Genomic DNA, 18,475 nt, shown 5'->3' with positions numbered 1-18,475 from the left:
CATGGAGGTGTCGCATCTTTTACTTTGACATGGATAATGTGAATCACAATTGATTGGCCATCTAATAGAGCTAAAGGGGAATAAAAAAGCTCTCGGTAAAAGAAAGATTTGGTGGGTGAAAAATGTAGAAGACCTAGTTAGACCACTTGATTAGAGCTAATGGTCAGTGAGTTGATGCAGTGTGAGACCCAAGGTTATTGGAATCAGGTAAGTCCTGCATGATAACTAGTATTCGGTGGGTGGTGGGGCATGTAATGAGACACACGGATGTGAAGGGCTTCCTATGTTTGATTAATGAACCTTCATTTCCATCAGAAAAAGATTAATGCATCTTCATTAAGATTTAAGCTTAAAACATAGTAACAACGTAAGGACAGAGGTGCAAGAACTGCCAATTTACTCTAACCAGAAGAAAGGTGGGGGGAAGAAAAACCCGTGAGAGGGATACATAAGAAACTAATATTACAAAACTGCAACCTCATGGATTCTACTAAAATTTAGCATATGAACTCAAATTCTCTGTTTCTAAGAACAACGCCCAATTTACGGAAACAACTTGTGCAGCATCATTGCTAGTAGATGCCATCCGAATGGAAAGCACAAAATTCTCATCCGGTATACAGCTTCACAAGAAACCTTATAGAGAAACTGAACGGGATCCCTGCATTTTTGCTGCCTTGGTCTTTAGGCTATCCATAAACAGTGGATTAGCTTTGCGTCTCTCACATAAGCATTTCAAGCCTCCTCCACAAGCTTATCAGCTTCTTTTTTTTTTTTTTTGGCTAGTGCGGGTCGATCATACCCGGCGAGAGCGGATAGACCCAATAAAGTCGAAAAATAAAATACCTCGGAGTGCCAAGGGCAACTCCCCATCACCAAGCCATAAGGTGTCTCCGGAGTGACAAGCTACAAACGCAGCTACCCAATCCGCAGCACCGTTACCTTCACGGAAAATATGCGTGGCCTGAAAAGCCCATCCATCCCTCGCCATGGCCCAGATGTCCCGGAGCAGGGGATGGTCACACCCGCCACCCCTTGGATCCCCCTGGATCCAACTAATAACGGTGGCTGAGTCGCCCTCCAGGATGATAGACCTAGCCCGTAGGACGCATCGGGCATAGCGAACGCCTGCCCAGGCTGCACTCAGCTCCGCACATGGAACCGAAGTATCAAATAACTGCCTGCCACCAGCAGCCACGACCCTAGCAGACGGATCCCGAATAACAAAACCCGCGCCTCCCCTCAAACCACCATCCAGAACAGATCCATCAAAGTTAACCTTAAGGAAACTCGGGGGTGGGGGTTCCCAGGTGAAAAACACCGTACGGGATACTGCCGAGGCAGGGTGGGAACCCCAGATGTCCCGAGCTGTCAAGGTCCCTCCAACAGGACTAGTAAAACACAGCTCAGCCGCCCGAGCGCAAGCACTCTCGACCACGAATCGCAGTGACATGCGTCGTTCACCAAACAGGCGAGCGTTCCTGGCCAGCCAAATCTGGTAGGCAAGACAACTCGCTCGAATAGCCGCCTGACGAAGCACTGGGGACCCCGATCCCTGACGCATGGCCTGTAGGAACAAATCCCTGCAACGCCATACCCCATGTGGGACCCCTGCCAGACGCCAAGTAGCCCTAGCCCATGTGCACCGAAATAGGGCGTGGTCCACCGTCTCGGTGGCACCACAAGCCCCACACAGCAGTGGGATCCTCACACCCCGACCGCCGAGAACAGCACTCGTAGGAAGACGGTCCCAGGCCACCTTCCAGAGGAACAACGCTACCCTCGGATGGAGCCCCAATCGCCAAATCCAGGCGCAATCCGGACCAGGCTCACTACCTCGCCTAAGGAGATGGGAAAGGTCGCCCATCCTAACCCGGGACCTGGTCGAGGAGCTCCACACACGAACATCGGGTCCGCCACTCTGTGGTAGAGGGAGTGAGCGAACCCGCTCCGCCAAATACTGCCCGAAGAACCTGGCCAACCGAGTCTCATCCCAGCCAGCCACCCCGGGAGTCATGAGATCACAGACTCGAAGACCCTCCCCAGCCTCAACACTAACCGTAGTCGGCCGAAGCCGCAAAGGAAGACCGTCGACCCATGGGTCCCTGGCAACATCGATACTACACCCGTCGCCGATCAACCATCGGGTGTGACTAGACACTAGCGGCAAATACCGCGCTATCTCGCGCCATAGAAAGGAGCAACTCCGCCCTCCTCGGGCCCAGCCCTCTGGGCCCGCCCGTCCATAGCGGCTAGTGATGATCCGACTCCAGAACCCCCGCGGCTCCAGAATGACTCGGGCGGCATGCCGGGCAAGAAGCAGCTCTCGTCTCTCGAGGAGAGATACCACCCCTAGACCACCCTCGCTGAGGGGAAGGCATATGCTTTCCCACGCCACCAGGTGCACCCCCCGACCTCCTCCATGTGAGCCCCATAGGAAACCCCGAAAAAGTTGCTCAATCTTCAGTAGAACAGACTTTGGCACGACCGTATTTGCCATAAGATAGACGGGCATAGAGCTCAAAACTGATCAAATCAGCGTGACTCTGCCCATCATCGACAGGGATGATGCCCGCCACCCCTCTAGTCTACCCTGAACCCGCTGCACCAGTCCAGTACACTCGGACACACGCAATCTCCTGCCCGAGATCGGAACACCCAGATAGGTCCAGGTACCATCCTGCTCGGGCATCACCAGAATCCTCCGGATCCTCCGTCGAACCACGAGTGTCGTACCAGGGCTAAAGGAAATGGAGGATTTCTGGACATTCACTTTCTGACCAGATACAAAGCAATAAGCAGCCAAAACCCTCCTGATGGTCTGAGCATCCACAACGCGGGCCCGAGTCATGAGGAGGCAGTCATCAGCAAAGAGTAAATGTGATATCGGCTGGGCCCCAGGAGCTGGGACGTAGGCCCCTAGCTCACCGGCAGCACATACATCCCGCAGCGAGCGAGATAAGACATCAGAGCAAATAATAAACAAGTATGGAGATAGCGGGCATCCCTGCCGAAGCCCCATAGTAGATCTGAAGAAAGGAGATGGGGAATTCACTGCCTCTTTTATGAAGGCATATAGGCTCCTCGGACAATCTTTTCTGTCCTCCTTCCAATTATTGAAATTCATCACTTATCCTAAAAGCCCAAATGTAAAATTTTTAATAGTGGGATTAAAGAGTGCGGAGACAGAGTTCGAACTCAGAACCTGGGCTCTGATACCGTGTTGAAATTCACCACTTATCTTAAAAGCTTAAGCTTATAGGATTAGATAGATTTATTTATATATTTTATATTTTGTAACCCAACAAGAAGGGAAAATGGACTTAGTTCCGTAATCTTTCTGCTATATGGGCAGTTTTAAGCATGTCTCTACAGCCAGACTTCAAAACATACAAATGATTTCTGCTTAAGCAAATTGCTTGATCACCTCTGGCTGCTTACAGCTGACAGAATAACGATTAACGAACAAAATACTTAGAAACTTTCTAGAAACAGATTTTCCTTTCTTTGGAACTCGGACCATTTTATGCTGAAGGCAAACAAGAATAAAGAAATCTGGACAAAGAGAAACCCAAGCGCCATAATTAAGTAGCAACAAGAATGGAGCAATGTACATTATTTATGCATCTTTTTGTGCATTTTTTCTATCATCTTTCAAAGCATTTAAAAGAAACGAGCTTAATTGCAAGAATTAGCAGTACAGCACCAGGGCAAATGCATTGAGCATGAGTATTTGCATACCTCTCGCTGTCGATTTGTGAGCTCATCTCTACCGTAATGGCACCTCTTTCCAACTAATGCCTTCAGCCCGGCTCTCTCCGGGGGGCAAAACAGTAGATTTAAATTAAAAAAGAATAGATACATCCATGTAAGTTAGAAAATAAATATTCTGGATAAAATATTATAAATCTCGGACTTCAGGCTGGAGTCCAGCCTCGAACTTTCCAAATATTTTTTTTAAAAAAATTTCTAAAAATACTAAAATACTAAACGGCGATTTCAATACTTAATAACTCTCTAAGATTCTAAATTTTCTCCATTAAGTAGCATATCAACAAAACCTGCAATTCAATCATAAAAACCTATAGTTAAAAAAAATTCAGGCCGGACCGATCATGCCAACCCTGAGCCCAGCTTGGTGAGACCTAAACTTTTGGGCCGAAAGGATTCGGGTTTGAGTGGGCTAGAAAGGCTGCGCGGCCCATGAATAAGTCTGCTTAGGATGGGTTGTGGATCGACAAATTGTGTGCAGAGCTTGTCATTTGGAAGATCATATTGGTCGGCTTTGGGTAGATGCTCTTAAGAGGAAATATTCAGTTTTGTGCACCTAGGTATTATAATTGTAGAATATGTTTTTTTTTTTTGCTTTTTTTTATACAAAATGCATTGGATGTTAAGAATTCAATTTTTTTCTCTAAAGCAACACAAATTGTAGAATGGTACGCTATACAGAGCAGATTGACCATGCAGGCACAAGATCTAGAACAAATACTAAACAAAAAATATAAAATTTTGGACCTAAGTGACCCTACACAGGACCATGGTTCTACTAGCATACACAAGACCACACAATATTTGATGGAATTCCATCTAATTAGGTCCATGGTTCGATCGTGATTAATAGGGCTGCAAATGGGCCGGGTCGGGTCCTAAGTGACCCTAATCCGACTTAGTTTCTTTTTTGGATCCTAATTTTGGACCCAGATCCGACCCAGTTGAAAATCAGATCGGGTCGGATCGGGTCCATGCATACAAATTTTGATCCGACGGACATTCAGATCGGGTCAGGTTGGATCCACGCCTACAAATTTTGACTCAACGGGTCATTCGGGTCGGATCTGAATCCGTGTTCGGATCTATGTATTTTTATATTCAAAGTTCCACTATATAATAGTAAATAACATCAAGCAAAAAAAAGATAGAGCTGGGTTCAGGTCTGAGTCGAGATTGGATAGATTCGACCTGATCTAAAAAATAGAACGGGACCAAATTTAGGATCCGATCTAGCTCCACGGTTTCTAAAATTCTGATCGAATTGAATCTTATGCAAGTCGAGTTGGATTAGACCACGGGTCGATCCGATTCATTTGCATCCTAATCGCGAGGCTCGAAGCATCCAATTTATGGCTCTTCCACGCCCCGATCAGAGATTTTTTTTTTGTTTTTTGGACTTTTTCTGGTTACTGTGGAGGAACGTGCTGCAAGGTACGCGGGTCACCAGCGTACGGCTCTGGTTCGGGTCACCGGAAGTCATCATAATGGACATTTGACCGCATCCAGAAGAAAATATCTAGGAAGCCCAAACCAGTTACCAAGACCCACGCGACCACGGCAGAGTGGGGCCGGAGGGGCTGCGCTGTCTTACACGTGATTGTTACGGACTCGGCACGGCCGGATGCCGCTGGATCCGACCGGAATCAACGAAGCGGGCCGGTCTCGGTCTCAAACCGATTCCGGCCCACCCACAATCCCGCTTTCATGATTGTTGCTTAAACCGAAATAATAGCCATCATTGGCAGTCCAGCCTGCAGGGAGGAAAGATAACGGACCATAGACTGTGTGAAATGATGGGGTGGAATTCTATTTATCTGACATTTTTTTCTCTTTTCTTTTTAATAAGGAATTGGAAATAATATTTCTAGTTGATGAGCGAAGCGTGTTATTATTTATTGAATTAATGTGGAGAGTTGAATAGGAAAAATAATTGAACTACAAAAGGTCAGCAATAGTAGTTGCTAGTCTTGTCCATGACATCCTTACTAAATTTGCAATTATGTATAATTGTATATGTGCAATTTGGCAGGGGCAGTGACAACCGTTACAGCAACGTGGTTGCAGCATTAATGCATTATGAGGGCTACCCATTTCAACCATGGTTAAGCCTCTAGTGTAGTTGCCCAAGCCAGAGGCAACTATTTGGTTTTGAACCTAGATTTGTCGGATTCATGCCTCGAGCAAGGAGGAAACTATACCCTACATCGCGTATATCATGTGGTCGTGTACCACGATAATCATCTTATCTTGTTTTTGACGGCTTTATTCATCATGCGCTCGGGTAAGATATAATTTCTCCAAAATGGGCATATTCTGTATCTGTATGCAACCTGCTGCAGCCTGTAAATGTCCAATACTCTAATGGTTGTTACAATTATAGACGATGGCTCTATTAGCCTAAACATGCTCTATCCAGCTTTTTAATAGCGTAACCATGCCCCGATAATACCGTGCCTAGGTCCGATGACTTGCTTAAGCCAAACTCTAATACCTACGTATGGGCCGAAGAAACCATACTAACATGTTCATGAATTGGATTGTGCCTAACCAGCATCATTGTTGCAACAAAATCCTGGCAGACACCAACGGGATGCAACTCTCAAACGAAAAGAGGTGCAACCATGAGGTCACCACTCTTTTAATTCTCAGACTCGGGTCATTTCCATCAATTAAGCAGCCTTTTGAAAGAAGCATACAACATCGCCAAGCCTCGTCAATAACAGATAGGATTAATGGAATAATTTGAATACCAGCTCCAAAAAGGATAATGCTAGACTACTACGATGATGTTGATATGGAATCATTATAATATCGTACGCTAGATATTTCATTATAAATGCACGTCTGGCCTCAGCTCCGAGCAGGGGCCCTCCGCATGATGCACTCCTTCGAATGGCTTGCTTGGTCACTGCCAAACCTAGTAATCCCTATCCATTCTTTCCTATACTCACCATCTTATGATCCCTTTTTGTTTTCCCACACCTCTTATGATCCCTTTTGAAGGTAGCAACCAGAGAGCACAACTGGACAAATGACTCGCCATAGTGACATAGGACCAACAGTTTGTTGAGGCCGTCTGCTACAATATTCTTCCCTTATCTCTCTTCCAGCAAAAAAGAAAAAGGAGAAGACGAGGAAGAACCAAACAAGGTCACTTTCAGAGCCCTTACAATGACAACAATTATTTCAGGGAGGTTGTTGAAGACGTAATGATGAGAAGGAGCTATTGGCACCGTGAGAGGAGGAGGAGCCAATGGGAGTTCCTTTCCCACAGGCTCCAGGGAGAGTGAACGCCAGCCTTTCCAGGAGATGGCTTGGGAGAAGACCAATCATATAATAATATGAATACCTCCAACTCTTCACCTCAATCACGCTTATCTAATCATATCTTACACGAAAGATCTAGGAGTGGAGGGCCAAGGAGCTCTTTTTATTTTTCAATTTAGTTACAGGATGGACATAACGGTCCCTTGATAACTGCAAATAATCCGAATAACCTTAACTCCACGCGCACTCGGCTTGTTTCAATTCGACAGTCCAAGAACATCTTAATAGGATTCGAAACCATGACCTACTCTCTCCAGATTCGTGATATCTCATAGACGACCTTGAGATTAAAAAAATAGGAAAACTAGGATTAGGTTGGCCTCCGCAGTTGCTCGTTACCACAAGGAAAAGAACCGCGCCTACCATTCTCTGGAAGCTGACTACATACCCGATCATCTCCTTTGAAAATTACATATATATATATATATATATATATATATATATATATATATATAAAAGAAGCAAAGAAAAACCGGTGGCCAGTCTGAGTCACTGATGGTGGCTTTGTATGTTCGGCTTCCACTCCATGGAGGGCTCTGATTCAAGCTTTCAAAAAAAAAAAAAATAGTAACTGGACAAGTTATACCTGATGGTGATGGATACTCAGAACCTCTGTTATGATACCACATTAAGAAATCACCACTTATTTTCAAAGCTTAAGCTGATGGAATAAAATAGATTTATTTATATATTTTATATTTTCTTATATATTTTACTTAGAAATGGAGAAAGACATCACAATTATTTTAGTATGTTGGAGCAATTTTCTATAGAAATCAAGGGCATTTTAGAAACGGCTTGGCTTGCGTAAAATCGAAAAAACTCGAGGCTGACCCTTTTTAACTATCCGGAGCTCTCCATACCTTGAACTCCGGCTAATCCTTTAATTGAGATTGGTGCTGTCTCCTGGTGCATTTGGATGCGAAGAAGCAGCAGAATTTTTCCCGGCAAAAGAAGATCCTCCGTGCCATACGCTCCAGAAAGAAATTTTCCTGATCTCGAAGCGTTATAGTCCCTGAAAGACAGGTTTTTGGCTTTAGTCTCCTCTGTAATGATTTACGCTCTTTCCTCAATATAAACGCCTAATGTATATCCTAGTGGTTGCTCCTTGAGAAAGCTTTTGTACCCTCATAGCCTCCATGAAGTCTGGTGGGATTTTGTTATTTCTTTTCTTTAAAAAAAAAAAAAACTAGTGGGATATGCAAAATGGGTATTGCAAAAAAAAAATGGTTTTAGGGCAACTCTTGCTAAACCAAGTCCAACTGTCTCGGATCGATTTAACAGCCAATTCTAACGAGTCCTATGTGCATCACTCAATTTAGTAATATCAAACTGAATTAGCTAATTCAAATTTTTTATAATTTTTGTATTCAAATAAAACATTTTCGTACCTATGTATATTTATTTTTCGCTCAGCGTGTGCTCTCAGCTAGTTCAGTCATTTTGGAGGATAACTCGGCTACGGTCATCAGCTGGATCTAGGAGATCCGAGGGTCGGTGCTAATGACCATCCCTTAATTCGCGATATCTAGATGATGATGAGGGACGGAGGGGTGGTACAGGCGAAGCATGTATTTAGAAAAGCTAACGGAGCTGCGGATTGGGTGGCCACGTATGTGGCTAACCATGCCAATAGTACTCTATGAGCAGGGGATGGGGAGCTGCCTCAGGAGCTCCATGATATTTTGTTTTCCGATTTTATTGGATGCATCCATACACGTATTATATAGATCACTCGGTCTAGCAAGTAATAATAATAATAATAATAAAATATTTACAACGATATCAATAAAACTTTAAAAACAGCCTCTTATACTAACAAACAAATGATGCGATTGTTTATCAAGAAATTTATAAATAAATTTTATACTACTCGATTGGAGGTCAAGAATTCTAATTTTTCTCAAAAAAAATTCAAAATCCTTTATCCTCTAATTTTCTGAAATCATTTTCAGAACACCTATATAACTACTATGTGTGTGTACAGCATATAGAAATAAACACTGAATAATTGAATTTTAGCTTTGAACTATGCATATTATTTGAGGATGTGGATATGCTAATATGTGGGCAAATTTTACATTATTCACCTCTATTTGTCAGGCTATCTAGTTTTTTTTTGGAGTTTTACATATTCCTCCATTGGTCATAATTCATGAGTTTTACGTTGAAATTAGTGATTAGCTAGTGGTAGCCAAGGCCCTGTTGCCATGTCAGATTAGAAAATTGAGTGGTGATAAAGTGGCCATACTATGCAAATTATTAACTAAAATTTTAGTTGATTCGTGATCTAAATAGTTTCTACCTTTTCTTCCGTTTCTATTTTCTTGATATATTTTTCTAAAAAAAAATATTATTTTATTTATTTCAAAAAAATTAATTTGCAGTAGCGATACTACTATTTAGGTTCCGTTTAAAAGAGCTATTGGAAGTAGAGCTTTTGAAAGTAGAGCTTTCTGAAGAAAAGCTTTTATAAAAAGTTGTTTGCTTTTTGCTAACTATATTTCTAAAGTGCTATGCCACTTTAACATGTATTTGGTAAACAAACTAACAAAATACTTTTGGTATGACAAAATGATCATAAATGACATCGCATAGCATTATACAACATAATATAATAAAATATAATATGTATTAATACATAAATATATAATATAGTATAATATTATTATAATATAATATAATATTATTATAATATAGTAATATAATATTGTACTATTATAACATAATAATTTAATATAATATTAAATTATTTAACATAACATATCAATGTATTATGATAAATATAATATAATATTATATTTATAGTATAATATAATAATAAAGATATAAAATATTACAATTATTTTCATGAATTAATTTTTTTATAATATTATAAATTTTCTAGCTATATGATCAAATTGGTTAAACAATTATTAAAATTTTTTTGTGTAATTGTTATATTTTATCATAGGTATTTTGATAAAAATTATTTTTCGACCGGATCTAAAAGTGTTTTTTTAGGAAAGCTCCAAAATGAAATTTCATTTCAAAAAATATTTTTTTAGCTTTCTAAAAATTTAAAATAGCTTTACAAAATTTTTATTAAATATTTTTATTTTATTTAAAAATATTTTTAGAGGTTTAGAAAGCACTTATGATCCTTCGAAACTCCTCCAAACGGGCTATAGTTTTTTTGTGGGATAAGCAAACGGTGACGGCACTCCAAGCTGATTGGTGGTTTTCCTTCCGATTTTTTATATTTTTGGGTTCCACATCCCCTTACAGCTTCCCGCATCCAATGGGCGGAAAAAAAAACAAAATAAAAAAAACAAAACAAAAAACTAAAAGAAGCGATAGGAAAAAGGAAGCGACCCAAAAGGCCCAAACCCTCCTCTCTCTTCCCCTCCCCAAACCCAAAACCTTTCGATCGCAAGCGAGGCGCGGGGCGATCGAACCATGGACGCGGTGCCGACGGCGGCCGGCGGCGGCGCTGGTGGGGTAGGTTACGCGGACTCGGTGGACTCCTCGCCCCGCTCCCGCGGCGGCGAGTCCTGGGACGAGCCCTTCCCGACCTCCGCCGCCGCGGCGGCCTCCCGCCTCCGCCTCATGTGCAGCTACGGGGGGCGTATCGTCCCCCGCCCAACCGATAAGTCCCTCTGCTACCTCGGCGGCGAGACCCGGATCGTCGTCGTCGACCGCCAATCCTCACTCGCCGACCTCTCCGCCAAGCTGTCCCGGAGCGTCCTTGGCGGCCTCCCCTTCTCCCTCAAGTACCAGCTCCCAAACGAGGACCTCGACTCCCTCATCTCCGTTACCACCGACGAGGATCTCGAAAACATGATCGAGGAGTACGATCGCATCATCCAGTCCTCCTCCGCTGGCGCCGGTGGCGGAAGCAACAACGGCTCCACCCGCTCCAACCGCCTCCGCCTCTTCCTCTTTCCTTCCAAGCCGGAGTCCGCCCCCTCTTCGATGGGATCCATCCTTGACGACTCTAAGTCCGAGAGTTGGTTCGTCGACGCCCTCAACAGCGCCATGGGCATCGGAATCGACGGCCTACCCCGCGGCCTCTCCGCGGATTCCGCCTCCGTCAACTGCCTTCTCGGCCTTGAGGACGACTCCTCCACCCACTCCCGCGGCGTCATCGTCGGCGGCGCGGGCCCCGGCGCCGCCGCCGCCTCCGAGGCCGAGCAGCTCATCCTCCCCCGCCCGGATTCCTCCGGGAAGCTCGCCCGCCACGGCCAGGACGTCCACTCCGTCCCGGACTCCCCGATGCTCGATACCACCTCCTCCTTCGGATCCACCTCCTCGGCCCCCTCGCTCTCCAACCTCCCCCCGATCCGCGTACGCCCCGAGGATCGTCCCCCCGATCAGCGAATCGGCGGCCTCGAGGACCACTTCGCCTACATGAACCTCTCCTCCGCCGCAACCGCTGCCGTCATCGCCGGCCAGCGGCCTGACGAGGGCTACAAAGACACCAACTTTCCTCCCCACTACCCTCCTCCCCCTTCTAATCCCCCTCCTACTGCCTCCGCCTCCACTCCCACCATCTCCCCCTCGGAGAACTCCAGCCGGGTCTTCTCCGACGACGAGAAGTCCGACCACGGCGGCGTCCGCAAACCGCCTCCCGCCCCCCAGCCCAAGCCCACCCCGATCGATGCCCCCATCTCCGATTCTACCACCAGGTACCTTCTCTCCTGAGATTAATTAGGGATTTCATTTTTTTCCTAACTTGTTAACAAAGTTCTCTCTTTTGATCTCGTCTTCGTCCAGACCCATGTACTACCAGGAGAGGGCTTCTCCCGCAGCGGCCGTCAACCCTGCATCGGAACCAAAACGTGAAGTGCCGGCCTCCGTCGATCCCAGCTATAGAGTTCCGATGCAGGTACCCGATTCCGGGTATATGCTGCCTCCCATGCCGCCGGAACAGCTCCAGCAGCAGCATCGCCACCATCAGCAGCAGCAATTTATTTCGGCCAATCCCCAGTACATCCACCACCCAGTGACCGGCGCCGTCGTCCCCGTCCACTCTTACTATCATCAGATCCAGCAATCGCAGCAGCCCCACCCCTACGATCACCAGATCCCCATGTACTACCTTCCTGTCCCCCAGAACCCGCAGGCCTACAATCTCTCGGCAGTGCCGCCCAATATGCCGGATCCCTCTGCCGCAAAGCCCTCCGTGCCGCTCCTCAGAACCCCTGTAAAGCCTGCTGAATTGCCGTCGAATTTGTATAGGACTGCGGCCACCTCTGCCCCGCCCCCTGCTGCACTGCAGCCTCCTCTGATCCATTTGGCGGCCGATCAAGTCCCCCACCAGTATGCCGGAATGGGATATCATGTGATGCATCACCACCCGTCTCAGGCCCCAGCAGCAATGGCCAATTATGGTTATGAATACGTTGACCCTGCCCATGCCCAGATGTACTATTCTCAGGCTGGTTCGCCGCCGGCATTGGCCCCGCAGTATCAGGCAGTGAGCTCTGCAGCGGGAATTCCGGATTCACTCCCCGGGGATGGGAAGCAGGCTAGAGCATCGTGATCTCTGGTTGTTATTGAGCTCTTGGAGGGAGATTTTGGTGGTGGCGCGGGGAACTACAGTAAGCTTTCTTTCTCTCTGTCTTTAAAGTCATGTGAACTCTTATCATTACTCGGTTTTGATATTGGGAAGTGTTGTTTAGTGTTGGTCATAATGTCCTGTATTCGTATTATGTCTTGCGTCGAAAGTATTCGTATTATGTCTATCTATGTTGTGATAGGAATAAAGGGTAATGGGTGTCAAAGAGTCTCCTTTGGTTGTGTTTATCTTGTCATTGTTCTGCTCTGTGAAGCAGAAAACTGTGATGCTGGTCTGTTGTGTCTTGAATAAATATGCGGCAGTATTTGAATGATATCTCTTTATGTATATAAGAAACAGCTACGTTTCAGAAGGATCACTTGTGACTCTACTGACAATCAACAAATAAGTTATGGTATTCTGAAATAAACTTCATCCTGGAGACTCTTATAAATCAAGTCTTAAAACTCTAAACATAGGTTGCTTGATATCTAGCCCTGCCGACGGGTTGGTGGCTGAACATTTTTAGCTGTTTGTGAGTCCTCCTGCTATCTCTGCTGCTGTGAAGCGTGGAAAAAGATCTTGTGAATGTATTGAGTAGCCAGTCCCCAATGTCCAAGGTGTTTCATTTGCGTGGTTTGAGTTAAAAGGTGACTGTGATGTTATTTGGTGGGATCCGACGATGATCTGGTATTCTTAGTTAAAAAGGAACTTCCTGTGTGATGTGTTCACATGTTTTCCTAGGTTATGCATTAGATCTCTTGGGCTTTGCTCTCTTTAATTCCGTATTTGTCTGTAAACAATTTCTTCCAGCCTTTCCCGAGGACTTTGGGATGCGGGGGGGTAGGATTGCTGTTGGTTCCATCCAACCTGGCTTGCATTGAGAAGCGAGCACCCCTTAGGTGGGTTCCATGGATGGTTAAGAAACGGAAGGACCACTTAGCAGCCTGGAGTCGGGGGAATTTGTTTATTTCACATGACGAAGTTTTAACCAGGCTGCTGTAGAGGATGACATGGTCGAGTGTTCCACGATCTGCAAGGAGGGCCCCAAATATTTATGGGAGGATGAAATGTGTCGTGGATGCTGTAGTTTATTCATCCGTAGAAGTCAGGACTTTCCGGTGGCTTTCTCATCTCATGTTCCTCCCATCCATCTTTGGCATAAAATGGATCTGTTCACGACCTCATACAAGCGATCTCTTTGGCCTAAATCTGAAGTTGCTATCAACCACAACTCCATATAATTGTGAGATGGAACTGTGCCATGACTTTCGGACAGAGCTGGGTTTGGTTCGCTTTCAACCATGATCGCCTACAGAGATGGAATGTGCTTCTGGTCCAAATGGGAGGAAAGCTTCGCTGCTCATGCACCCCCTACCCCCTCCTTCTCTATCTATCTAATCTCTTGACAGATGGTGCCACATTGGATTGACCAGTAGTGTTCTTCATTCTGAGTGGGCGTGCTTCATATTTAAAAAGTTTTAATTAGTCCCGGAATGAAATGATATGTCTTTGGACCACTCTCTCAAAACCTTTTTGACTGCTTACGAGCCTTAGGGGATGACTAGGATCGATGAATGCAGTGGGATGTTTTCTGTTTTGCAAAAAGCAAGCCATGCTTTGATGTGATGAGGGAACCAACTGCGGCGCTCGATCTTTGCAGGCCAACGGTAACGTTTTCCCTTTGATCAAGTGTAAAGCAAAGTTAATCTTGGCAACGGGGACAAGATCATGGTGTCTCTGATGTAGATACGGCAATAGCCAGGCATTGCTTTAAGCTTCTTTTTTTAGCATTGTCTTGATACAGTCTTTTGAGCATTGGTTTGTGTATGTATGTATATATATATATATAGGATAATCTAGAGCGAGATTCTTATTGTGGCTATGCTCCAGTTGGTTCAATTTGGAATAAGGTCTACGTGGCATGCTTTGACACAAGGAACCGTGTACTACAATTTTGTATGTTATAACACTGTAGTTGTCACGGTAAGTCACATTCTAGTCTTTAGTCTTTTGATACGATCCAAGATGGGTCCACGGCAGTGTTCTACGTGCAGTCTAGATTTGAAGGTGCTTGACATTAACACAAGCAGGTGTGCTTTATTTGCATGCACATGTAGGCAACTTTTGCCTTCACTGTGGCTTTAACTGTGATACTCATTTCTCGGAGTAGAACCTGCATCAAACTCATTATTATCACTTTAAAAGCGTAGAATACTTCAAAGATGATCCTCTGTAGCATCCACGTTAGAAAAAAATCATCAGACATTTAGTTGAATATCTTTTCCCTAAACCTTTTTCGCATCTTCTCCAACTTGGAGCCCATTTGGATTTGTCTGCCACCATGCTCCGTGCGTGGTGATAAGATTCTTTGAACTTATAAAACGTTCTTTAGATTTTATGTTCTTTAAATTGGAAGTATGATTTTAGAAACTTTCTTTCAGTAATTGGGTTAATTGAGAACTATACAAGAATATTCATGAATTATTCACAAGTCATTCAAAAAATGTCCAGGGGTGTCAAATAATGGGTATTTTCTATTTGTCATTAATGAAAATGAAGTTGCTATATTCTCTGTCTTTGCTTTCCTTTACTTCTTGTACAAAAATCGTTTTAAAATATATAAATGACTACAGGTTCATTAATTATTAATTATTTAATTGTATTTTTTTTTTTATTCTCTGCCTTTTTTTTCCATTCTCTACTTAATCTTGTGTATTTGTTTTTCAAATTTTGTAAATTTATCCCTCCCAACTTGTTTCAAATAGTTGAGACAGCATAACTGCCAATAGTCCAGCACAGCCATCAAGCAGGCCCTGTTTTTCCTTTGATGAGGATAAATAGGAGATTTTTTTACGATTAGGAGGAGCTAATTCTCATCCTCTATCCTATACCACCTTACTCTTGGGAATATCAAACTTCTGAGTGGCAAGAGGCGATATCATCCGAGCAAACGCCCAGTGGCAAGGACAAAAAGCAGACGCTCACTAACCAATTACACTTTTGCAACCAACCTTGGTTAACAAAAGTTGCAGTGGTTAAAGACTATTTCTAGAAAAAGAGAGAGACGTTTCCGAAAATAGAGCAAAGATATATGGATATGTACCTATGTATATGTACACATATGTATGGAGGGAAAGAGAAGGAGAGAGGAGAAAGAGAGAGAAGTATTATGTTTCGTAACATTTATGTGTTCAAGCTTCTGTCGCATTTTTTTGTTGGTAGAAATCACAATTTTTTTAATATAATATAAATGATGATGGATGCCACTAGGTACATCAAACAAGCTGCTTCTCATTGCCCATCCTTATTGGACCAACAACCGGTAGAGGCGAGCACATAATAAAGGACGCTCTCATTTGATAACCAAGTTGTACCATAACCTTCTTTTATAGATTTTACCAAGTCATCGCCAACAATCTGCTCTCATGCCTCGATGTCAAAGGGCGAGTTCCTATCTTTTGTCTTGTCCAAAGACAGCCTATCACTAGAGAAAGACTCTCATACGGTAAGGCAGTCCAATGCAACTGCTTTCTTTATTTTGCTTGCCACTTCTAGCATCTTTTGATGCCTGAAGGTTAGACCACTCAAGTGAGATTTTTTGGTTGAAGATTTAGTTCAATATTCTTCTTTTATTAGACTCGTAAATCCTTTGTTTGCTTTTTTTTTTCTTCTTCTCTCTTCCTGTTATCTCTTTATTTGATAGGGGTAGAGAATACCACTCTATTAGTGACAAAAGGAATACAAAGCAATAATTCTGTTTCCAATAGTTTGAGCTTAGAAGCAACCTGCTGTCTATCGATTGGCAACAACAAATTGCTATTGGTGGCTTCGCCTATCTATTCTACCATATACGGCCGACTTGGAGACATCAAAGGAAGACCGTCGTCTCTATCCTGGTATGATCAACGTGTCATTCATTCGTTGAACAAAGAGGATAGCCATTAGCATTGAAATCAACCACCACACCACCCTGTCATACACACGACATTACACCATGCGAGAGTGTATGGTCAACACACACCTACAACGCCTATGTTTTCTCTTGTAGCCAATACAACAACCTAACTTGCACGATGTAAGACAACTGAAGCTATTGGTAGGAAGGGGGGATGGTATCCTCCTACAATAGTTAGCAGTACTGAACAATCGAGTCATCAAAGAAAGTAGCTTTGACCATCAAAAAAAGTGATTGACTTCGCTTGCTAGGCTTTCAGAATAAAGGTTATTCTTTTCATGCTGAAGACGATCTTAGTCGTTCAATTTGTATACATACGTCATACTCTTTCTTCTATTAGAAAGACGAGCCTATAGGCTTGCCTATTTTAGTGATTTCCAAAGTAAACCTAGGCAAGTAGCTTTTGAAACGCTACTAAGGACCAGGTGAAGAATGAAAAACGTCCGCTGACAGCCTGACACCCACGGGATGGGATCTTTTCGAGACCAGCAACTGATGTCTTGTATTGAGAATCAGGAATGGGGATAATTAAGTGAATGCTCAACTTTTAAAACTGAGATCAAAGCCGTTGTCAATTAGTGGTTGTTTCTAGATAGTGTCTTACACGTCTCATGGTAGGATTCGGGGCGTATCTTTTGCTCGAAAGAAGGATTCATCTTCCTTCATGCGAATCCACGATTGATTTATCTACTAGTTACTTCGAGATCTATGCAGACAAATAAATATTAAAGATTGAAGTGCTTTGAGATCTATGTGGCAGATGATCTAATGGCGAATTCATGTGAAAAAAAAAGAATTTTTTTTTTTTGATGCGAAAGGCACAACCCTTGCCGAGATCTACCCTATCTGTGCAATCTTAGTTCACGAACCATTTAATTAAGACAACTTCTGAGCTTCATGAGAAGCTTGATTAACTTGAAACCTTGGGACCTATGCTACCTTATGGAGGACAAAATGAATCGTCCTATTTTCGGCATAAAGTCGTCTAGTTTTGGCCAAGCTGAGCTCAGAAGGTCAATTCCAAAAAGCCGAGCTCAGAAGGCCGACCTTAGAAGGTCAAGCCCAGAAGGCAAATCTCAGAAGGCCGATCCTAGAAGGTCGAGCTCAAAAGGCCGACCTTAGAAAGCCGACCTTAGAAGGCCCACCTAGAAGGTCCACCTCAGAAGGCCGAGCTCAGAAGGCTAAGCCTTGAAGGCCGACCTCGTCGTCCACATGCTGCGGCCATACCCTGCAGTAGCCTCACCACACTACGCTTTGCTTGCCGGCCACATCACGACATATCAACCAGGGACCATACCCTGCTACGACCGTCAACGCCTCATCGTTCCCAAGAACGGACTGCACCGTGCGCTACAAGCAAGCTCTGCCTGCGCGCCATCCTCACTCATGATAGGAACGGGCCATATCTCCGCCACCTAGACACCTCTATGAGAGCTCTCACCGGAATCCCACTGCAGCGCAGGAGATGGCGCTCGTCCTCTTCTTCCACTCACCGACAGCTCCTCCGACTCCTCGGACGTGGTCACCCTCTGCTAGATTTGAACCACAACACTACCTTACCTCATCGATTAATTGGGTGTTTTGGAATTGGTTAAAGAAAACGGTCCTCTACTTAGCCGGACCTCATGCTAGGCCCGTGATAAGGCAGATGGGTGCGGTCTGAACAGAAAATGTTGGCCCATTTTCTTTGCATCGTAACTTGGAAAATGTTGTATCTGTCGTCCCAGTCGTCCCACATGCAACGTGTCGAAGGGACTGCCTTCGTGTCGCCTTCCTCTCAGTCCGCTTGTTGGCGAGACTGACCGCTCGCCTAATCGGCATCCCGTCACCTCACGGTCGTTGTAACACCGTCCTTTCGTTACCAGCTCGAGCAGGCC

At 44.3% G+C, this 18,475-nt stretch overlaps 1 protein-coding gene across 1 annotated transcript; it reads left to right on the top strand.

Annotated features, from left to right (window-relative positions):
* Positions 1-10,372: 10,372 nt before the first annotated feature.
* LOC103701918 (uncharacterized) lies at positions 10,373-12,976 on the top strand. The gene is made up of 2 exons (XM_039130123.3): positions 10,373-11,768; positions 11,857-12,976. The coding sequence occupies exons 1-2, from the start codon at positions 10,540-10,542 to the stop codon at positions 12,623-12,625; spliced, it is 1,998 nt and encodes a 665-aa protein (XP_038986051.3). The 5' UTR covers positions 10,373-10,539; the 3' UTR covers positions 12,626-12,976.
* The last annotated feature ends 5,499 nt before the right edge of the window (positions 12,977-18,475 follow it).

This window comes from Phoenix dactylifera, chromosome 12, assembly GCF_051530095.1.
Source record: "Phoenix dactylifera cultivar Ajwa chromosome 12, Ajwa_hap1_PhDact_Kaust_v1.1, whole genome shotgun sequence".
Lineage (NCBI taxonomy): Eukaryota > Viridiplantae > Streptophyta > Magnoliopsida > Arecales > Arecaceae > Phoenix > Phoenix dactylifera.
The sequence above is the reverse complement of the archived record's forward strand: the minus strand, read 5'-3'. Positions and strand labels throughout refer to the sequence as shown.